The 25,197-nt window shown below is 32.6% G+C and overlaps 1 protein-coding gene across 1 annotated transcript in view; it reads right to left on the reverse strand.

Annotated features, from left to right (window-relative positions):
• Positions 1–25,197, reverse strand: part of LOC117124529 (serine/threonine-protein phosphatase 2A 56 kDa regulatory subunit gamma isoform-like) — a 51,459-nt gene that overhangs the window by 14,766 nt on the left and 11,496 nt on the right. The window contains exons 3-6 of the mRNA XM_033270785.1: positions 22,549–22,690; positions 14,207–14,406; positions 12,657–12,767; positions 9,505–9,597 (exon numbers count right to left, since the gene is read on the reverse strand). Coding sequence (XP_033126676.1) covers positions 9,505–9,597; positions 12,657–12,767; positions 14,207–14,406; positions 22,549–22,690 — 546 coding nt within the window. The remainder of the gene's footprint in view (positions 1–9,504; positions 9,598–12,656; positions 12,768–14,206; positions 14,407–22,548; positions 22,691–25,197) is intronic.

Below are 25,197 nucleotides of genomic sequence, written 5' to 3' on the forward strand. Positions count from 1 at the left end.
TGGAGGTACATGCCTATTAAAAATAAATATTTTACAAACATCTATTTTACCAACGACCATTTTCCTTGGCTATGGCCTGTTTTAGTCAAAATTTTGACTTTCCAATCAGATTTTGAAGCAAAGAAACCTAGACCTATGTCAGCAAAACATTGATGTACTGTGGCAATTCTGGCTCGGCAATATGATCGGCAATTTCTGACATGAAATTCATCGGTTGATTAGTCTTATTTATTAATTTAATATATTTCTTCTACTTGTCAAGCTTAAATTAAACATTACATATGAATTAGATGTAATTAGATAAGCAATTAACAACATTCGCAACAATCTAATTTGCATGTTACTTCTACACTGATGATCATAATCAATGGATCTAAATAGATTCAATAATTTGATTGCTTCTCCAGCAATTTCAAATTATAATTATCTGCCTATTAAAAGTAAACATGATTACAATGAGATCATCATCATATACTTAACCACTATGTACTCTATTTACCCCACTTAACTCATGAATTTTTAAGTGTAATGCACAGCTAGAAATTTACTTTTTTAGCTGCTAGCAACCTATTGCTAAAATTTGCTAGTTGTAAAAAATGTAACTAGCAAAATGAGTTGCTCAACTAGAATAATATATTGAAAATAACAACTAATGATGTACTTAAAATAATATTTTCTGTTATGGTGAGTGTAGTACAATAAATATCACAAAGAAATAGCCAATTGAGTATAAGCAACTGATTTCTATACCTTGTACATTCATTCACCTCAGTTTCAGATCATTTTTAATATGAAAAAAAAAATCAGATCCAAAATAAAAATTGAATATATACTTAATTTGTTTTTAAAATAAATTAAGATGTCATATATTCAATTTATATTTTGTATCTGTGATTTTTTTAAATATTAAAGATGTCAATATTTCAAAATACTGTAATATAATTAAAAATAAAATTTATTTTATATTAATTTTATATTACATTATTTTGAAAATTCCAATAAGGCCAGCCAAAAAAATATACTTGTTTAACGTCACACCCTCAGAAATGTTCAGGGGCAGGGGTGGTTTTTTTTTTTTTCGGCCTTGGCCTAGGCAGGCCTAGCTATATGCTAGAATAGAGATTACAAAAATAGAGATTACTAAAACTGCATTGGTGGCAAGCCAAATCTTTTGACAGAAAAAGGCCATAACAGAAACTAAATTTTACATAAAAGACTTGTTTGCACAATATTTATTTTAATAGGCCTTGGTCTTTTAGAATGGGGCTAGCCGTTTCGTAGGCGGCCGCTAGCTAGTCTAGTGTATCTAGTAGGCCTAGGCCTAGCCTGACTAGGGTCTAGTAGGCTAGGCCTAAAACATCTGCCAATTGAAGCCTAGGTTGTAACCTATTATTTGTCTTCATAGTACATTATTATTATCATACCTAAAACATTGTATGTTCATTATTTAAATAAAACCAAATTAACTATACTACTAAACTACCGATCGAATCGTCCGTGACTTCTGTCAACAAGCACATGTGAAAGAAGCGAATTTTCTTTCTGCAGGTAGGTTTAGCCTGTTGCAAAGTCTAAGGTAGTAAGCCAATCACTACGCAGCCTCCGTACAGAAAAAAATTAATGTTGGTGGCGCACTTCACATCTTGTTCCCGGTGTTCAAGATGAAAAAAAACATAATAAAAAAAAAATAAATAAAATAAAATAAAATAAAAATTTGTATTAGTTTTTCTTTCATATTTTATTTTATTAAATTTGTTTTACTTTAGGCTAATTAGAAGAGATTTTGTATAGATATTCAAACCAGCAATCATTTTTTTTTTTATTTGCTGGTTTGTGAATGTTTACCTAGAAATCATGACAAACCTACTAGCAAATTGCTAGTTTGCTAGCACAAATTTTGAGTCCTGTTTAATGTCTTATCAAATAGATGTTGTGTTATCAACAAAGTTATAACTCATGATGACTGTCGGTGTGATATTCATTATTGCAATTTCCAAGAAACACATAATACCATATTAGTGAATTTCATTAAATAATGGATGGACAGATAGATGGATGAATTCAGTGTAACACCACGGATAACCCAAGAAGGTCTGAAGAAGACTTATTTCCAGTGGGGTTCTTGGGTAGCATACAGGGAGACAGTCTCCTACTCTTTTCCAAAGAGTGTACAAATGTGAAAATGGGACATAATGAACACAGGGTAATCAGCTTAAACGTCTCATCTGAAAGACGTGCGCTGTCGTAACTTGCATTTCAGCCCCCCCCCCTGCTGAATTGAACCGGAGACCAAGAGATCTTGATAGTGCGCACACACACACATTTTTTTTTTTTTAATTTATGATGACCCTTGCTAACAGACAGACTTGTTTAAACAAAAGATGGGGAACTAAACATTTCTTTTAATTATCCCTTTTTTCCGAGCATGCTCTAAAATAGTCCCATTTTTCTAACATCTCAACACAAAAATGTGCATCATTTTTAATTATTTAATTTTTTAATTAATTAATTACACACCTTAAATGCAGGTTATAAGTTAGGCTAGGCACACGCACAGAATGTCTTTGGCTGATGTGATTCTATAGCGACAACACGACAAGGCATGCGCAACAGATGGTGTTTATGATGATCACTCAGATTGACCTGTCTCTTATACACATCTATCCAAAATAAAAATTGAATATATACTTAATTTGTTTTTAAAATAAATTAAGATGTCATATATTCAATTTATTGCATTTTATATTAGTTGTTGATGGTGTATTAATTAACAGAATAATGCAACCAATATTCTAGATTGTTTTTAAAACAAAAGCAAAATCAATCATGACTGTTGAACTTTGACATTGTAATTATGAAATACAAAACGGCCTACTTCATTATTAAAAAGTAGAAACCACATACATGGTACATGACAGCTACTGCTATTAAAAGTGGTTTTTTTTCATCAGTTAGCTTTTTATAGGTAAAGTACGTAATATATTATTAGTGGAGCCTGTACACAAAACAGTAGTAAATCAATGATGTACTTTACATGAATACTGTACATATTAATCATTTTTTTATGATGAAACATCAGAACGGCGGTAGATGACAAAATAAACGGTTGATCTATACAGGAGATTACGGACATTAAAATTGCGACCATAACAGGAAATATAAGATAACGTAATCCGTAAGGATGTGTTCATCAATTCTAGATTTATTTTTCATATGTTTAATTCAAGCTAAATTTTTATCAAATTGTTGAAGCTTCCATAAGCTTTTGATAACGGTCAAATAAACACCGACTATACAGCTGTTAAATACAAACTGCCTTCCACTAGAACTCACAGTTTTGCATACATAAATAATATATAATTTATACTACAGACTATACTTTTTTAGCAAAATTCTAACTAGCATGAAACAACAATTCAAATAACCTTATCTTTGAAATATTAATTTCTTTTCAAATTACTAGGATTTTTTTTATGCGGAAGATTTATAATTTTTCTCCATTTCAATATCATGTTGAGCAGTTTCTGATTATAGAATAGAATGCATCCAGAAAGTGGTGGTTTTCTAAACAAAACAAAAATAAATTTGAATTTTTTTTGTTTGTATCCCTAATACAAACAATACAGGACAATGCGCAAATCCTACAGGATAATGCGCAAAGATTCCATCCACCAATCGGTCGTGCACTTTCTTTCTCTAGACCTGCGTGCCTGGTAAATCTACGTTTGTGACGCTAATCCAATCAAATTATGAACCTGGCCTCAATAAAAAGATTGTCAATATTTATAATGAGCAACGAATTATGTGTTGAAAAAACACAATCGGGAACATTTGACTCAGTAGTTGTGGTCTGAAATATCAATCAGGGTTCTTATCTCAATTTTTGATGCTTGATAGAGAATAGAAAATCGCTTTCCTTTCACCGCTGTATCTCTATCTGCTCAAGATTTAAAAAAAAAATAGAAACATTGTACTAGGATGCAAATTTTCTCTTCAATTTATTTGATCCATGCTTAATATTCATGCTTGTCAAAGAAAATGCTCCATAGGGAGCTTGGGAGGTTGCACGCATCGTTACTTTTACCATTGACCTGGGTAGTAATGGGAAGCGCTTTGTGACTCGCAGTGGTAAACGGTAAATATATGCAAAAAACATGATGAAGTCATTAGCAGAACTAACATTATCAATGTATTTTACAGCCAGTCTTAACACTTCTGCCATTTGTAATTTTTCACTTAATGTCTCTCGGATCATTTTCGCAAATTTTCAAAAATATTGTGATTCAAGGGAATACGTTCTTTAATTAAAGATTGCTCACAAAATTTACAGCAAGATTGGAATTGTAACTATTAAAGATATCTAGCTCACAACAATAATCAAACCATTAATATATAATTCACTTCAAAGACAAACTTCAAAATTTACCAATTATTAGCTTATTTATCATTCTTTTATTCTAATTATTGCAATCAAATTGAAAGATTGGACACTAAAATATTTCAAAATATAAAACCAGAATAATCAGGACATTAAACAAATATTCAAAAAGCACAAGACCTGATTATGAAGATAAGGCAACATGGATATAAATAGATTTAAGGACAAGCTTATTGTAATTTTTGGTATAAATTAACACCATTTTCAGATTAACTATAAATGAAGCATGATACTAATTACAAAATACAGACATCATTTATTATTTCATTAATTATATTGTATGCTTATGATTATAATTAAAACAATTTATTAAAATTTTAATTAATACACAAAATTAAAACTATGAAACAAGCGGTTAGCCAGCGCCTACTATAGTAGCCTCTCTGTGCATTTCTGGTTGCCTCACTGAATTAAGTAGAAGGGTAAATTAAAGCGATTCCTTCCTTTATCATCTTAAAGTCAGGCTCCGTAGGAAAAACTTTCTTTTTGATATGTTGTACAACTGACTTTTCTACGACACAAAAAAGCATTTGACAAAAGAAACTCGGAAACAGTTCATGAAATACAATTTGTGAATATTAAAAAACTGGTGGGAAAGATGGAAAAAATATGCTTTCTGCATACTAGAAAAGTCAGTGGAACAACATATCCAGGGGTTTCCCTTAAGGTTTTTTTTAACTAGCCAAGTGGACAGTAAATTAATATTTTTACTGGTCCTCAATCCCTTTCACAATACGATGTTCGGTTTTCCTGAAAGATCGGTTTGTGGAACATTTCTATTGAATCCTTTCCGAATAAGGAAGGCCAGTTAGGGTCTAGCCTAGACGCTAGGCTTAGTATAACCCAGTGAATTCGGTATGACTAGCCTACAAAAAGTTAACATTTAACATATAATACGTACAGTACCTGTTGTTTAGCTGTAGTGCACAGCAAATTGTATTACTGTACTAATAAAATGAATGCTTTTATTGTTTTTACGTGCATTTTCGGTCTGACATTTTTTCTAAACTGTAAACACAACACATTCTTCGTGGTCACGTTGCGACTGAAAATTAATATCAGGTCGTGCCACCTAAACTCTGCCCGCTCATTGGTTAATTTTTTTCGTGGGGTCATGTGGCTGGGCAAAAATCCCATGTGCTTGGCTGTGGTGACGTCAGATCGCCCAAAGTTTCATAGTGTGTGACAGTTTGCTGACAGGAACAAGCTTAGTGTAAACAGATACATTTTTAATTAAATAAATTTATTAAAATGAATAAGAAACCCTTGTGGTTTTGTTGTAGAGTCAAATCTAAACAGAAATCTAACAAATTTAAATTTCATTCCCTGCAAATTCCCTCCATAATTAGCAATGTTTTTGGGGAATGTGAGTGTAATTTATATGTAGACTGATAATCTAATGACACACCACATCCGAATTAAACGTCTACTGAAAAAGAGCCGTTGTAGAAACAATTGCTTTGAGTTCCTTTTTCATTTCAGGTTGATTACAGTCGTTTTTAAGTATTCATAAGGCAATAATGCACTTTATTAAATCAATGGAAGGCGTAACTTTCACTTTAACATTTTACTGGTGTGTCGTTTTAATTAACAGATAATCTGTTTGGGACTGTACGAACGGTTCATTCACAGGGTGTAATTATTGCATTATTTCGTCTGAAAATCGTTGCATTGTTTATTAACTTTTATCCCACGTTGCATTGTGGGATGGATACATGACATGGATGTTTTAAATTCACGGTGCTCACAGACGGAAATCAACTTCCCCTTGCGGACAAGGTGATTTCCCTCTGTACGTCTAGCCATGGATTCCTCCATGGTTTAGCTAGTGCGTGATGTTCATCGGTTCGCCTTGAATGACTGAGCCCAAGGCTGTTCGTAGCAGACATTAACATGACAATAAACAGAAAATAGCGATCTTGTTGACATTATCTGTGTGAAATATTTTGTAAAGACATCGTTAAGAGGTGAATGAGTAAAGCTTTTGGTATTTCGTCAGACTTTCATTGACATTTTAACTGGTCACGCGGACTTGTTATTGGGATAATTACCAGGTCCGCCATGCATTTTACTAGTCATTGGCCGGCGGACCTGCGTTATTTCGAACTCTGATATCACACATTTTTTATCTCCGGAGCCTGTTTTTAACGGAACTAATTTTTACATCACAACAAATACACCTATAAAATTCAATTCATTCAAAGTTAAAACATTTTTTCCCCTCTCGAGACTAACTTAAAGGGTTACAATACAAATGTCAATAAAAAAACTAACAAACTACAGCTGTCAATCCATAGAGTGCATACCGTTGCCCTATGCCTAGATACTGTGTAATGCAGGCCGTGTATGGGCGATTCCATTATACTTATTTTCGTTCAAGGGGGAAACATAAAAAAGTTAATCATCTCTTTTACTTTTCCACTAAATTTTATGAGGATCCATTCTTTAGTTTTTGCATAATCTTGCTAACTGACACACAGACCGGTATGTATACATAACCTCATTGGCGGAGGTAATAAACTAAACAAGTATTAAATGAACAGAATCAGAATGGATGACATTCAATTTACAACATGCCTGGCAAGTTCAACATAATAACACATCAGGTTTGAATCATGTGAATGTTTAAACATTCCTTGCAATTTCAACACCCTCATTAATCTAACTTGATGTACTAATTACAATTGACTAATAATTTTACATACAGAATCTTCCAAAGAGGGATTAATATAATTCAGAGTTAACGATTTGGCTAGGTCGTTCTACTCATCCACATATCACACACAGCGCCAATTCATTAGCTAGCGGATGTATGTAAACAATGTCCAATTTATTACAGACTTGAGTAGTTTTTTTTTTTTTTTTTTGGTAATCAAACAACGTGGGTAAACATGTAAACATCTAATGAAGAGTACTTAAAACACTCGAAAGACGTCATGAATATCTTAATGAGTTCTTCATTTAAACTAGAATTAGGCTTCAAAATGTATATGGGGAAAGTATGTAGCATGCTATGGTATACTATGCAATGCCAAATAGTCACATTGCATGGTTTTCTGCTCAAATTTACAACTGATTATGAAAGAACAAATTTATGAAACAAAAAATTATTATTCTTTGAATATTCTAAAAATTATTTTTAGGAATCATTTAGATAACAAAGGGCTTTAATTAAAGAACATGTTAGTCTAATTACAGTCTTTTTTTTCTTATATTTGTTAATGTTTGCTATTTGTTCATTAGTTAGTCTTTTATTCTATTAAGTTGTAATTGTAATTTCATTTCATTTTAGAAGACTCAAGAAGACTAGAGAAATCTATTTTCATTTTTAATCTCCTTTTGCCAATATTATATTTTTCCATGCTTTATGTTATTTAAAATCATGCTAAGTAAAATCAAAAGCAATTATTCAAAGTTATGATAGCGTACCATCTTTCGGATGAGACGTTTAAACTGTTGGTCCTGTATGCATTATGACCCATATGCACACTAAAGAACGCAGTACACTCTTCAGAAAAGAGTAGGGGATTGTTTCCCTGTGTACTGCCCAATCACCACCAGAAGGACCCCATTGGAAATAAGTCTTCTTCAGACTTTCGTGGGCTATTCTTGGTGTTTACACCTAATAAATCCAATCAGTACGTATTGTTTAACTTTATGAAGTAACTTCACTGAGAAATCCATTGTTCTCTCAATAGAAAACAATATTGCTTTAGATACAGATATAGTAAAGCAGCTCCTTCTCCTTAAGTAAAAGGTCTGCCTACTTTTCTGGAAGTCAATTTATAGTTTTATATTTAAACTTGAATCCTGTAATAATAGACTAATACTAATTAGTTAACAAGCGTCCATCCAGATGAAGGCTGCACTTGTTTTTTTTGTTTTTTTAAATTTATTTCAACATCAGCCAACAGCGACCAGTGTCGCCCATAACAGGATTGATACATGAAAATTGATACATAAAAAATTTATATAAGTAATACAACATTAAATTCAAATAAAGGTTGTGCGATTCAATATCCTCAGTGTAATTTCATTTTATATTGTATTTTATAGTTATGTTTTATGAAATTGTTTTGGAAATGAAAAATAGGATGTGATTTGGATATTTTTGTTGGTTTAGGAACATTAGGTAAATTTTCAACAAGAGAATTTTTTTTTTCTATGACATATGAAGAAATAGTAAATTATCATTACACTTTATGTAGATGAAATAATGTGTATTTCTTTCTGGGAAGCAGGGTAGATAAATGTAATTACTAATAATAAAGAGTAGTTTCTAATGAGATGTTATAATCAATATAACACTAGGGTAGATGGAGTTCAATTTAAATCACTTGGAATGGAAGTAATTCTACTTTTACCGTATATACTTGCGTATAAAATGAGGCTTAAAATAGCAAATTACGATTGAAAGACAGGGGGTTGTCTTATACGCACGACATACAATATTCGTCTTCTCTACGGTGCGTCATTAACAAGTGAACTTACTGCAATAAGCTATTAAATGTTAGTACGAATGAACGCAATTTTAAATAAGGGGAAATAAAATTTTGATAAACATTTAAACTCTTATACTAGAATTGTATTATTTTGAAGATCAGCCTTACATCTGGCTCCGTTTAGTGAAGTATCAGGACCATAAAAAGCAGAAAAATTAGGAATTCCGACCATGAAACAGGGGGTAGTCTTATACACCCAACATGCAAAAGTTGTCCAAAATCTTCTCAAAATCGGGGGTCGCCTTATACGTGGGTCGCCTTATACGCAAGTATATACGGTAATTTAAAGTAAACACAGAGATGCTGGAACTTGTATTGATGATATTATTCAATAGGAAACAAAAAATATAAAAAGATGCTGAAAATTTGTATTTTGTTAAATTCTTATTTGGAATATTTTGTGACAGAGCCAAACATGAAAAAATCTTCCTGAAATACTAATTTTTTCACAGTAGTAAATATGCTAATAATTTTATTTTTATTCAAAAAGGTGTCGTAACTATTAGGAGACAGCAAATTTACAAAATAAGTTTTTAAAAAAAGAAATAAAGAAAGAGCACTTACATTTTGAACAAACTTTTGATCAATGTACTTCTTGGCTATACTTGGTTGAAAGTCGGGTGATTCAAGGAACCGCAAAAAGTATTCATACACCAGCTAAAAGTAGATTTTCAAAAAGTGTTATATCCGAGTATTTCTTATTACTTAAAAAAAAACATTTTATTGTACGAGTCCCTGAATACTTGTGCAAGTTAATTAAGATAAACAAAATGTGTATCTGTGTTAGTCTGCTTTTGGACAATATAAATGATGATAGAACTCGGCATTTTAAAGACTAAAGTATACATTTATTTCCTCTAGCTTTCACCTACGCAGTGGGGACGAAAGCCAGAGTAAAAAAAAAAAATTGTACATAAAGTGTTGAGTTATATCATTAAGTTAAGATAAGACATTGTTCTCTGCATTTTGGTTTCTAATGCAAAAGGCCAATTAAAAAAAAATTCTAGTTTCTCATCTCCTTGTGCATCCATTTTCTCTGCCTCACCATTTCCCCCCCCCCTTTAATTTCCTATATCTTACAAAATGTACAAAACTTTAGCTAATCACATTAGTAAAATTCCTCTCACAATCGTTCATGGTTGGGGATACTTGTCACTGTATGAACCATGTTTATTGCTTCTTTTATTTGCTTTCAAGGTGTCTACTTGGTAAAAGTGAGAAATTAATAGTAGTTTCCCATCGACCATCATGGATTTGCAATCTCGGAGAAAAAAAAAGTGTGCTCATTCTCTCTTTTTTTTTTTTTTTCAAAATCTCAAGAAATTATGTTTTTTATTTACTTGGTCTAATTAAGATATTATTGGGAAAATTTATGTTAAAAGTAAGCAAAAGGACAACTTCAGGACAATTGATTGCTGTAATACAATGACTTAAGTAGAAGTCATCGTATCACATCGTAGCACCATCGTCCATTACAGTATAAGCGATAATCAAACACTGAAGATTAGACAAGAGGTAAACACATCCACTGGTAACCAAATCTCAATTCGCAAGATTCATCCAATTTAATGAGGTCAGTGGTCGAGAAAAAAGTATAATAGTTTTCTGACCCATTACCCTAGATGCAAAATATCAATGACATTTACAATTTACAGTAAGTATGGGTAATAATAATAATAATAATTTGGCTTATACAGCAGGTAATTAGGGATACATGATGATGATTATCAAATATTAATCAAGGCAATGTACACATTTTTCAACTTATCCATTAATCCATAATCTTATCATACAAGCCAAAATACCAAACCCTGCATCTCAATATTTGGTAAGAAATAAATTTTTGAAAAAAAAATCTTACTAACACTGAAATTTTTGTTTGAAAAAAGATCTGAATATTTATTTTGATATATTAGGTTTTCTACTAATAGCAGTCATAATACACTAATCTTGACCTGAGAGTTCATTAGGGCCAATAAAAAAAAATTTTAGTTTATCACCCTCCTGCATGACTTCTATGGTATTGAAAAAAAATATATAAATTAAAAAATTTATATTAGTAAATATTTAGTATATATTGTTTGTATTATCTCAATCATGTTTTCCTTTGAATATCAGTGCACCAGCAAACAACCTGAGGTTTATATTTGGCTTTAGCAAAATAAAAAATAAAAAGCCTCCCTATATCATCACTTTCCCAGCCTACATAGGATAATAAACTAATAAATATTTTTATAGGGTCTTATAGTCACTACAACAACTCCCTGTCTTGACTTAGCACACTCTGATGTTGATATTAGTTGTATAGCAATATCCTCCTTGTGAGAAGTGCCATCATATACAGCTGGTCTTAGCAAGGTCACTCTGCTTAATTATCCCACTAAAGAAGGAAACTCAATGAAAGCAAGACACAAGAGTTTATTTCCTGGCCAGCCTACGGGTACTTTCTAATTAACTTCCTCAATATTAGGCTCTCTCCCACTTACCATCATGTATACTACATGATAGGGGATAATAGCCAAATGCACTCTATTGCATTCGTTATTAATATTGCCTATTAACAGTCCGGTAAGATTTAATCAACGTTCACTGCCAGTTATCTATCACTGCGAGAAGAATCACTAGGATATAGGTAACCATAGTAACTATACACGAAAGAAAGGATTGAAAATTAAGCATATGTACAGAAGCTTTGCATTCATGAATAATTGACGGCAAGCAGGCCTGATTATATATTTACATTACTTGGCAGTTATGCTACAGTACATTAGTATCCTAAACTGTGTTTTCTAGACCATTAGCCATTAACAGGCTAGACTCTGCAAGACTCTTCATGTCTGCGCAAAGAAATAGAAAATATGTATCATATTATATTATATTGTGTATTATATTATATTATTATTATTATTATTTTTTTTTTTATTAGTAAATGAAATCTAGAATAAGGTCAACTCAAGGCCATATAATCAGTGGTTCTATACAGTATGAAGAAAAAAGTGTTTTTCCCAAAGCATTCACCATAATGCTAAAAACCCAGCAAGTGAAGCAGTCTGCTTTTTGTCCAGCACTGTCGTCATCGTATTTACGAATTTTTTAACTGTAACTGGCTACCAAGCTACCAAATTTATCGGTTTGTAATATATATTGTGTTTTTATAAAGGTCAAAAGTGAAATAAGACTTGTACATGTAAAGATCCAACATCAGCTTGTAGTTCTAAAGAAGCCACTTCATCTAGGTAGATAATATTGTCTTCAACCCAATAATAATTAATCAAGTACAAGTACATGTCATAATGGGTCTTTACAATTTATATTAACATGGTAGAATATGTTATAAACAAAGAAAACACATGATGAATAAAGACGCTATTAAAAGTCATCTTCTAATAATAATAATAACATATAATCTTTACAAAAACACTCAATATAGACATTCATATTTCTATGTCTCTCATTATAAATACATTTAGTTATGTGAACAAATACGGTTAGCAGAGCTTTTGGTCAAATGTTGGTTGGATATCACAAGCCGATGCTAGTACATTTCTCTCCCAGTCAAACATATCTTACCTCCTCTGGTAGCCTTCTCAAGAACATCATTTTAATAGAGGATGTCTCCAGAGATTTCTTGTGCAGACTCGCACAAAAGACCACGCAGCATGTTAATTACTATAATTAAATAAGCAAAAGCGGATATGAATAATGACATACTGTACCTGTAGGTGTGGCCAAGCAGCTTCTAACGTTGGTTCATCTTCTTCCGGGTCAAATTCGGCGCCAGATGGATTCGAGGGAGGTGGGAGAGTACGAAACATATTCACTGCAAACTTAAAACGAAAAAAAATTATTAATAAAAAATGGTGTCATAATGCATTAGAAAATATGTTGTATAAACATGTCATTAATGAGAAAACTATTCATAACTTGAATAATTATATGATCAATTCAATAACAAATTGGATTGTGACAGGCATTCATCACTGACTGGCAATAAATAATATTGGTTATTGGTTTTTTGGTTTTTTTTTTTAACAATCCATCAACATCACTCATTTATACGAGAATCAAAAGAATTGACAACAAATGTTTGCCCTGCAAGGAACTGGTAGCAATACTGATACCCTACACAAAGATCTTAAGTACAGTGTAACTACTGTAAAAGAAAGACCGAATAAGGCAATAGAATTTTTTAGGCGAATGATGCTACTCAAACGATACAAATTCCTTGAATGCAGATACTTTATTGACATGAAACAAGGAAAAAGATATTTTTATTTCACAAGAACTGTTTTGTTTTTCAGTCTAAAAAAATCTCATAATGTATAAAACAGAGGCAGTTTTTTACAATTGATTTATTGATGTTTGAAAATCAAGCTCAAGATGTAGTAACATTATTCAATTTTCAAGCTTAAAAAAAAAGACATTTTGATTACTATCACCAAGCTACATCTACTTCGAAGATGAGTCAATCAGAATTGAGAAAATGCACCGAGAAGCCGAAGTAAGGAATGCTTGGGAAGTTGGCGACATCACGGTGCCTTCTGCAAAGGTCACGTCCAGTAGAAAGGTCAATAATTCAAGAATATAGATGGATTGAAAGGAAGAACAGAAATGTAGCAACATTTTCTCGTACATTACATTATTTTACAACAATGTTAATTGCACATAAATCTCGCAATCCATTGACGTAGGTTGTTACTTGAGGTTGGAAGTACACGCATTTTGATAAAAGATTTAGCTTGAAGACATTCAGTGCAGGCAAAATATTAAACAAAAATCTGTTGTTAGAATGTCTGCCAGGCATGACTTTGCCTACTTTACTATGGCACTGGTAATAATTGATAGTAAAATTAAACAGCAGAATGTGAGGTATAATAGTAACGTAAAGTAATCCTTTATTCCAAAACTTGATAGATTATAGTAATTTTTGTCATATTACTTACTCTTACCAAATAATACTTACCATTCAGATTTTACTAAAGTTTACTAATATTATCAGCTTAGTTTGTAGAAATGAAGTCACATTTATCCATCAGAAAATGCCAGCATTTTTTAAGTGTTTAATCTGTAATCCTTGGACAAAATTAATAGGCCATCTTTCATGAAAGTAGGTTTATATCTCCCCCTATTTTGAGTGATCATATTTAGGCTCTCAAAATGAACATCTGTACAGGATGATCATCCTTGTTAAAATGACATGTTGGTTGGATAACCAAGAATGACCGTCCTATTAACAACGATTTGAAATTAAAATATAAATAAATACCATGTGAACAGCTTCCGGATAAATAGCTTCCGATATGACGCCGCGTTGATGCGTCACATACTCAACCAGTTCATTCAGCGACGCCCTCTTGATTTCCTTCCATTTCAGGTCACTCAGTGGATCCGAGATGAAGTCGAATAAAACTCCGCATTGTCGCAGCTTTTGGATGAACAAGTCTTCTCTATCGGCTGGTGAGGTATCTATAATTTAACCAATGAAAGACATTCGTTTGTATAAGGTTTGAATATGCACGAGGTAGTATATCATTGTATAGCAATTAGATATAATTTAAAATGTTTTTATTTTGTTAATTTTAGATAAGTCTGCAATAAAGTAAAAAGAAAGAAAATAATAAACAAATTCAGCCAAATAAAGCTGTGATCACGCTATAATTTTATGTGACAATTAGCTGTGATTTGCGCATTTTTTGACATAATATGACATCATGCCCATATAAGGGCACAACAGTTATTTGTCACATAAAATTTAATAGTGTGGACACACCTTAAAACAAATTAGAAAATAGAAAAAATAATAAATCCTTCTGTTCTGTACTTTTAAACCTATAAAAATAATTTTTTAGATTAAAAAAAAATCAAGTAAATGAATTACGTAAACACCAATGGCATTCAAAGTGTACTATGAATTCAATGAAATAACTTTGGATTTGGAATGTTTATTTGCCAAAGTTTGTAGATAATAAATGCACAAACATACATAAAGTACATTCATGGATATATTTTGTGAAGACATGTAATAGCTTGCACCTGCATTAAAGATTTACCTGTAAAACTTGGATAAGCAGAGCATTTAGTAAGATAACAAACACTGTACAAACATACACTTAAAGCTACAGCCTAAAAATATTTCATTTTATTTTTTTTTTATAAGAATTAAACAACATTTTGATTTTCATGGTGTCTATTTTCAGCTAATGCACGCAAGTGTATTAATGGGGTGCATAACAGGAATCAAGCACAGGTAGGATAAAGCCAAACAATAAACGCCAGCCAAGTAAGGTGAGACATTTTTATTCCTTGTTTTGCGTAGTTATTTTTAAAAATCATCAGAGGAGGCCGGAATAAAAATAAAAATTTGTTTTTTTATTTAGCAAAGTTTGCCAAAAACATACAGACGGAGGAGAAAATAAAAACAAAATTTTACTGGTGAATGTTAAATAGGGTGGTTAGTTAAATGCTTCAAATTTGTATAATTAAGAAGAAATATACTATATTATCATTGGAGATTTCAAGGCAGGAAAGTGTGTTATAAAAATGAAGAAAATTTTTATTTTTTTCTGAAATTTTCACTTTTTCGTGGCAGCGGGTGCGCTAATTGGCCAAAAATAAAATTATATTTTTATTTGAAATCATCAATATTTGCAGTCGACGGGTTTGCTAAACAAGGTATAAAGAAAGTCTTGCCTAACTGTTATATACTACTAAGTAACAGAAAGTTCATTTAGAAAGATTCACACTCTTTAGCCAATAAGGTGATTAATGGTTTCAAATTTATAAGGTGCAAAATACAAAAAGTCTCTAGCCACTGTAAAAACAAGTGTAGAGATACTTGGAAATGTGAAGGCGTAAAAAAAAAAAAAAATAAAGATGAAAGTTCCAAGCCAAGCCAGCACCCACACCCAAAGTATGGGGATACGCCCTCGTCGCTAACCAGGGATTGATCTAAGTGAAAACTGGTCAGCACTTGTTGATTCTCAACCATCTCGGACTCGGGCGCCTCCTATCCTACTTAAAGAAAAACTCATTCGCAAACTCGCTTATTTATCTCCTTTCACAAATAATTACTGGTAATTAAATTTTGTATTATATCAGTATTGAAATCTTTTATATAGTTAAAAAAATTCAGTATCTTGGTTTCCATATACAATCACTACACACCATTGCCGACAGCTTTTGTTGATGCTGAAAAACACTGTAGCGACAGTGTAACGATTTGAAAGAAACCAGGATATAATTCAGGGATGTAGTTACTGTATGGTAGGCAGGGCCACCTGGCCTTGCAGTTTTCCACCCAGTCTGAAGATAATTTCATGGCGCTCCAACCACCTAATTAACCCACTTTTCCATCCTTAAAATCCACTATAATTATTTAGAGCTTACCACTCACCATTAGTTTTCTACAGATAATTATATTTAAATAAAATGAGCATTGTGTACCATCCATTTTAGTTAATTAGTTTATCACTTTTAAACGGCTTTAAATACTTAGATCGTCAAAGCAGTCGGCCGAAAAACTTACAGCATTTACGTGAATACTTAATTCACTGAATTTCGCCGTATTCGTGAAAGCTCTTAAAAACCAAAAGGCCTAAGTCGAGCAGGCCTAGGCCCAAGGCTAGCTGATGCGATTTTTTTAGGCTAGGCCCAGGTAGGCCTAGGCCAGAATTTGAGGAATGCAACAAAACAGATAAAGATGAGACTTACTGTAGGCCAAATTAAATTCAATAGTTGACATGCTTTGTTTTAGATTAAAAAATAATAATGAATAAATCCCAGCGACAAAGCATCGATCCGACTGTCAACTTCACATGCTTGGCGTGTGTGTGTGTGGCCGCGGTTGGGCCGGTGTGGTTGTGTTGTACCTTAGTTGCATATTTGCGGACGAACACATGGTTGTATTATGTTCTTAAAAAATGAGTGCGATGTTGAATATAGTATCTGTGAGTAGTACTACAGCTAGCAGACAAGAAAAGGCATGTGCTGATTGACGTTCTAATTGGAGTTCAGGGATTTCCCTGTGAACTTTAACCTTTGAGTGTGTACAGCAACCGTGTCATGCCGGCCCACAACGTTCGCTATGACTCAACTGGGCCTAGGCTGTTAAGTTAGCGATGAATACCAGGGCAGTGCAGTATTTTGTTACAATTAACGTAACCACGGAAACATTTATTGTATTCTTCTTGTCTTTATCTATCTGGTTAGCTTGTCTATTGTGTTTAGGTAAACTAATTATTTTGTTACAATTTGTAAACTGTTGAAATAATAGTGATGGCCGGGAGCCTGTAAGTCCTGGTCGGAAATGTTGAGTGCTGGACGGGCCCGTCCACCGCCGACCAGCGTGGTGACATCCCTGGTATAGTAAACTAATACTAACATACCTTGTTTTTACATTCTATAGCCAAAATAAATCTTACTCAAATAATTCACAAAGACTAGAATTTTCTTAAGAATTCTCACACTATTAATTGAAATATAATAATTATTATATTTTAAAAAGCAAACGTTGCATCAGTGATGCCTCTATTCATCCTACCTACAGTAGCACTGTTCATGTTCTACCTAATCAGCTATGTTCCAATCAATCATTTTCATTAATCAAACATTTTTACCTCAAATTAATAGAGAGTATTTATTCATTGAAATTGTAATGAATAACAGATGGAAGTCTTAAGACAAAATAATTTAGGATGTCAAAAAGTCCATTAGTATTATCTAGACTTACAATTTTACAAGACATTGGTTAATCTGGGGAATTTCTTTGTAAAATAAATTAAATCAATATTGTCCTTGTGTGTAACTATTTTGATTAAGCATTGAAATATAACAATACGTAGACTAAGGCGAGAATTTCTTTATACCTTGTTTAGCGTACCTTCCGCCAGCCAATAATAATGAGTTCAAATAAATATAAAATTTTATTTTTGGCCAATAAATAAATTTTCTCCTCCATCTGGATGTTTTTGGCAAAACTATTTGCAAAATAAAAGAAATAAATTTTTCTTTTCCGTCCTCGTCCGACTATATTCACAAAACTTCGTGAAACAAGATATAAAAAAAAGTCTGGTCTAAGCATAATTCATAGAGCTACAATATTTACCATACAAAAATATTTTCAGTGGTGTTCAGAATATGCAATTGAGGAGTAGTGGTTCATGAATTTTTCTTTTGAATTGGAATTAAACAGACACATAGATGAGATAATTTATATACTTCAATATTTACAATGCAACATTACGTTCAATGATGCTCAAAATATGCGATTAAGCTAAGGTTTATTATTAGCCTACTCTTGAAAATATGTATATTTAGTGACAGTTTAATGTTCCCTAGTAGTGAATTCCGTAATGACGATAGAGAATGATCAGCAACCAATCAAATGGAGCTTCAATTTGAGGTACATAAAAAAGAAATCCATCTAGAAACCTCTTGTTGCATAAAAGACTCTTTACGGTGGATCGAAATATGGTAACTAAATCAGTAACTAAGTGACATATTTAATATACCTATAACTTATTAACAACGATGAATTAGGAAATTAAAATGATGCCACAAGATAACCCTACAAAGGCTAGCTTTGTATGAAGTTGTATTATTAAATCATTTTAATTTTTTTTTTTATTTAACCTTTTTTCGTAAAACTAAATGACTTTTTATTGGGTTTAATATTTTTGCATTTGATTAATACAAAATGAGGTAAAAAAAAAAATTGAATGAAAATATATGTTCATAGTAACCCATTTAACCTTATTAAACTAGATTTAATTAAGTATAATTCGGAGTTATTTGTGATTTGAACTTTGACCTGATATTTATAATACACTGAAATCTGTCTATTTTTAAAAAAATCAATTCACACTAAAGTTTAAACTTGCTACTTATAGTACATTGATGATATGTGTATTTGTGTACTCGTATAAATTTCATAATTAATATTAAGTGTCACCAGGGTCATCCGTTTAGTCAAATTATTAGGTATTTTAGGGTCAATGGTACTGCAACCATGTTCATGACCCCATCATAAATTCATTATTGCTCTAATTTCCTTGCAAACTTTTATATATCAGGCATGAGGGAATTTCATATTTTTTTACTTGTCCCCCGACAAAAGCACCTTTCAAAAATGCACTTGTCCTGAAGACAATTTTACTTACTTCAATCTTTACTGCAGAAAATAACAAATTTTATATTGAGTAGGCCTACATTTTTTCTTTTAAACCGTCAATAAATCGCAGGAGTGTTGACTCTAACTTGATGAACCCTGTGCTGTGCGTAACCATAGCATAGTCGGTCTTCTGTTTGATCTCTCTTTGTGCGCTGACAATTTGTTACTAAAATATGCTGCGCATTGTGAAGAGTCAGGCTTTTTATAAGTACTGTGAAAGCATTATGCATTACATGGTGAAGTAGCCTATTCTAAAAGTGCTTGTCCATGGACGAGTGGTCCCTAAAATTCTTGTTGTCCGACCGTAAAAAAACACTTGTCCCGGGCATCGGGCAAGTGGGTTTGCTCATGCCTGTACAGTATATGTAGTACATTAGTATGAGCATATTCATCACATTTTTCATTTTGATTTCCTCACTTGAAAGAATAAGATACGACCCTCCGAAAAAGCAAAAATCTTTTTTTTTTTTTAATGTTTCAGGGGAATTTGGGTGGCACATAGAGCAACATTCTAATAAATGTGCACAAATTTCAATGGTATTTCTTGAAAGAGAGGCCAAATTTCAGTCTATGTAGCAATTTAAAATGTTTCATCATCATTATTTCCACAGATATAGATTCGTAAAAACCATACAATGTTAAAGGAACCATTTCAGGCATGAAAAAGGGGACGTGGTACCTAAATTTCAAAATGTCATAACTTAAAAACCGCTTGGAAATTGAAGCTGAAATTTTGGATTCTTTCTTTTGACATATCATGGTATTTTTAGAATTTTTTTGAGGAAATCCAAGGGTCACATGACCATGGTGGGTGATTTGAGCGGGAATGCACCTTTTGTGTTTTTGTGGTAATGAAATGAATGAAAGAAAAGAAATAAGAGTGGAAAGATGTGAACTGAATAACTCATACAATATCATAATGGACTCTAGAAATCAATTCATAAAGAAAAGCTTTGCAAGGACATTGTTTTCAAATTGGGCAGCCCTTTAACTTCTTTACATCGTCAAAATGCCAACACGTGTGTCAATGGCTACCATACATTCTGATCAGAATGGTTAATTTAAATGATAATGCCATGTTGTGCCATGGCAACTTAAAACTGTATTCTAATGCTCATACCATTCTTATAACCATCTTTTATAAAGTATGAGTCTAATGCTCAGGTATAGACAGGTTCACCTTAGCTTTAGCTTGCTTTCATATTCTAGTTTTCATTTGAGGGCGATTCCATATTAGAAAGTCAAAAGGTGGCCAAATCGAATTATGATCGAAACACCTGGTTTTGGGTGAACTGCATTTATAACACTACATCAAGTTTTCATGAAAATGATATATATTTTTCAGCCCTTTTTTTACAAAAATGATGATTTTCTTGATTTTTACTATTTTTCAAACTATTATTCATTTTTTTATTTATTTACCAATGGATTGATTATACACAGTTGTTAATGTTACCAGTCAACATGATGGGATATTATATAAGCCAATATTCAGTCCTGATCATGTGACTTTATTTATTGCGGTATGCGGTGTAAATTACATTTTTTAGATGGGGATTTTTTTGTCATGTCCCATACGCCACAACCTGTAGAAGTCTAAAAATTAGCCCTAAAACCAAATTTTAAAAGATCAAAATTTTAACTTTAGATCCCCTGCATTTAGTCTATAAATAATGCTATAGCAAATTTATGGATCTTTTTATAAATTAATTTCTAAGTAATTAGCCTATTAATTTATACGCCACATGCATGGCGTACGAGACTGTATGCCACACACCATGATATTTTCTCTTTTAAACACATTTATCTGCTATAAAATAATTTATTTAACTTTAAATTGGAATTATACTATGACTATTCTGATTAGTAGTATCTTGGTAAATGTTTAATAAAAGTTTTGTAATTTGTAAATTACGTGTGTGCATTTACTTTTTAGCTTGGTAAAACTAACCCGGTCAGTTTTACTAGGCAAAATCCACTCGGTTAAATTAACCAATTGTCAGTTAGTTTACTGGAATAGTCCAGTGAGATTACGGCTAAGGTAAGATAAATACGGTTTGTCATTGGCAGTCAAATTTGGCAAATGAATAATATTTTAATTCATATTGATTTTTCATTCATTGCCAATCTTAAGGAGCCATAATATCAGACAACAGGCTGGAAAAAAAATCTTTGTGCCTCCGACCATGAAAATTACAGTATCTCGAAAAAAAAAACAAACCTCCAGCACCATACACAATACTTTATTTATTTTTCCCTAACCACCCCACTCCCCCACCCAAAAAATTCCTCCAGGACATTCATGTGCGGTCGTGCACTTTTTCCAGCCCTGTCACAAATTAGGTAATGAACTATAATTCCAATACTTAATTCAATATTATTTAAAGTTAAAGTCTTTAAAGTTAGAACACTTCATGTTAACCACTTCCTCACTCTGGATCTGCAACTGAGATACAATCAAATGAGAATAACATGTACATGAATATAAAAACCACCTTATATTCCTGATACTGATAGCAAAATTCTGTGTAAACCTGCTAAGTGCACAGCAATGTCAGCGAAAATGATTCATAGAGAAGACCAGTCAAGTGGAAACGTGTGCGAATTGGAATGAATTCCATTCATATATTGCCATACAGTATGAGTACGTAAAGCGATGCCGAGTTTCACGCATCACATACACAATTTTCAAATTCATACTTGCTGTACAAGCATTCATTTTACACTAATTACACCCAATAATCTCAGTGGCTATAATAATCAGGTTAAAAAAGGATTTTCATAAGAAAAATAGTATTAAAACATATGTAATAGATGTTTGTATAAAACGGCCATTACAGTATGTTCTATTACATGCATAAAATATTTCTGGGTCATATATATAATAAGCCTAGACTATGCCATGAATGACTCAATCTTATACATCATGTGTTAGAGGAAATCACTGATAATCGCCAACTCTAACTATAAAACCTAGTCTACAATTTTATTATATAAAAATTATATTTTATACATTAAGAATGATTCTTTCAGGGACAAAATTACCACTTGGACTAGATGAATTCATGATGCAAGATAACCAAATTTTTCAAGCTCCAAAGTAAAAACAATTGATGAAAAGTTTCACAACTATTTTTCTAAAACACGAAAAGGGTGTCTGACAAAAACTTACGAATTGTTAATGAGATATAGTTTTTCGAATATTTAAAAACTAGGGAAAAAGGTTGGTTATGCCCTTTTCCCCAGTTTTTAAATATTCAGAATCTGTATCTCATTAACCATTACCGATTTTTTTTGTGTCTTAGACTTAGAGGAATAAGTTGGATATCAACAAGATTTTTCCTTGCTGTTGGATGAAGGAAATAACAAATCAACGCATAAAAGCAAACATAAGATACAGAAATCAATTACATTTAGAAAATAAAGAAATTACTTCTAACCTTTTAATAAAGGTAACTTGGTCAACTCTCTATTAGATGAAATGTTGAATCGTGATGAATTCTGACGTTTTTCCTTCTTCACGAGCGGCCCTCCCTTGAATTTGTTTAACTGTGCTGGAGGCGGAGGGTGGGCGCCTTTTGACTAAATAAAAGAGAAAAAAACAATAGTATAATTACCACAATCGTAAGAATATTATATCAGATAAAAAAATATATAAAAACGATAGATTTCTGATATGCCTAATTTTAAAATAAATCATTTTTTAATAGTGCTATTAAATAGTTAATTAATATATTTCACTTCAATTGCTTAGTTTTGGTCTGACCAACATCTTAAGTTTCACCCATGTTTGCAATGATGACTACGGAGGGACAAACAATCTAGTTCTCAACATCCAGAGCTTCACGGTAAATTTAGTATATCCTAAATATGGTAACATTCTTTAGATTATAGTAAGGCTATATTCGGATCAGATTTAGATCCATTCTCGTTAAAAACATTAAAGACAACATAACACATTAATAAACTAGTGGAGATGACAGGCTGAATTTGGCACCTTAATCAAGGTTCAAGCTGTCGCTCACCAAATCAATATACCGAATTTGGCAAATTATTTTCAATTAGCCAAATTAATCATATTTGAGAGCACAGTTTTTTTGTTTTAACTATTATAAATATGTGCTATGTACATGGATATTGAGTAAAGAATCAGTAAGTGAAACAATCATTATAAACGGCTGAAGAAGTTGGGCTAAAATTGGGCCTACCAAGGCCCGTTAGACCTAGACTAGCTAGGATCGGTAGCTCATGAGGCCTGTAAAGAAGCAATGTCGCTAGGCCGTGTTTACCAAATGTGTATACGGTGTGACCCTGTGTCACTCTATTTGTGAAGAAGCTCACGTGTTGCAACAGTGCATGAATGCATTCAGATTTCTTTATATTCCGTCGTTCGTTTGGCTAAAGAGAACAGAATTGCAGGAGGGCCGACTGCAGTAATTTTGTATGTATGTAATGAAATGTTAAACATAGTACAAGATAGGGGGTGCCATATTCATGAATGCCTTTTGCCTTCTTTTGAAGAACGCCCTCTTGTTCGTGGTAGTACTTTTTTAAAGATAGGATTGCAATCCAACAAAACATATTTTTTGCCAGCTTCAACCCTGCTTAATCCTCAATTTATAATTCAAGATCGGATTAACAGGAATAAACTACATAATAAGATGGTTAAAGCTATGATTACTACGCATCAAAAATAGTACTAACAACAGTACCAGTGGATTATCGCTGTGGTTGAGGGTGGATTAACACAACCACGTCAAAACACCAACGTTGTTTGTGATCAAGACAAGTGAAAAAAAAAAAACAACAAAGTCTACAGTCAATAAATAGATCTTGCAACTTCAAATATTCAATGAGATCCGTTACAGATTTTCCCATTGACGTCATCCAGGCTGAACTACAAATTTTCATCAGTGGCCTGGTAGGCCCCTGGGAGTAATTAAGTAACACTTGTTATCTTACCACCTTATTTTAGTAATATGTATACATTATAGTATACAGTTGTCTGTGCGGCCTTCAAATGGTCTCTCTCTTTGACACTGAAGATATTATACACAGTGGATTCAGAATGTCCAGAAGTCATACAGTACTTATCATAACGGGAACAGAAACGACAGATCTGAAGGTGATGCAATAATCTGGTCATATTACGATAACAATATTTAACACTTAGGGAAGTCGAGAAATCCTTTTTGTTTATGATCGGAGAACAACAAATCACAAACCACATCAGTGGTGAACCATCTATCGTCAGGTCTTGCTCTCCAAATAATCTAAAAGGTCCATTAAGGATTCTCTTGTTGACTTCATCCAGACTATACAATATATGTCAATCAGTGTCTTGGTAGGCCGCAGAAAATGATTTACCTGTTTATTCTTAGTACCCTATTGTAGCTACATCATACTCAGTATAAATTTTGTGGCCATTAGCCTCTTGTACTGTAAGCTTGATACTTAATGTTGATATGAAAATGTTGTGCTCTAGGCCTACGATGTAGCTGAAAGAAATGTTTGCTGGTTATACTATAACAAGAACAAATTACATAGCTTCAACATATATGTTATTACTTTGCCATGCAAACCATAAAACAAGAACAAATTACAATTTAAAGACTGCACTATATTTTATATATTTTTTTTTTTTGGTTCCTTTCTCTTGTAGTGCATTAAGCACTAATGCAGTGGATATGTGAACTTCATATCACTATTAGTATTAGCTATTATTCCAGTAATATTACAAGGTTAGCTATTCTAAATTAGAATAACAAGTTACTTATTTTATGCTAAATTAATATCTTTTTATTTTATCTGATTTTAGAGGAATCGCCAAAAAAACCCCCATGTGTGGCCGAGCGGTAAGGTGTCGAGTCGAGTGGCCGAGCAGTAAGGCAGGGGCGCCGCTAGCTACGGCCTTTAACATTGGCGCTGGTTCCAGCCGCTCCTCGCCCATGGTTCGGTTGGTAGAACCAAGACTTCTCGGATAAGGACTTAAAATGGAGGTCCAGTGTATACATCTGGTTCGTGTGCACTTTAATGAACCCATTGCACCTTTCGGAAGAGTAGGGGGTTACTCCGATGTTATGGTTCAT

Source organism: Anneissia japonica, unplaced genomic scaffold, assembly GCF_011630105.1.
Source record: "Anneissia japonica isolate Jap-2015-1 unplaced genomic scaffold, ASM1163010v1 scaffold287833_len2544123_cov190, whole genome shotgun sequence".
NCBI classification, from domain to species: domain Eukaryota; kingdom Metazoa; phylum Echinodermata; class Crinoidea; order Comatulida; family Comatulidae; genus Anneissia; species Anneissia japonica.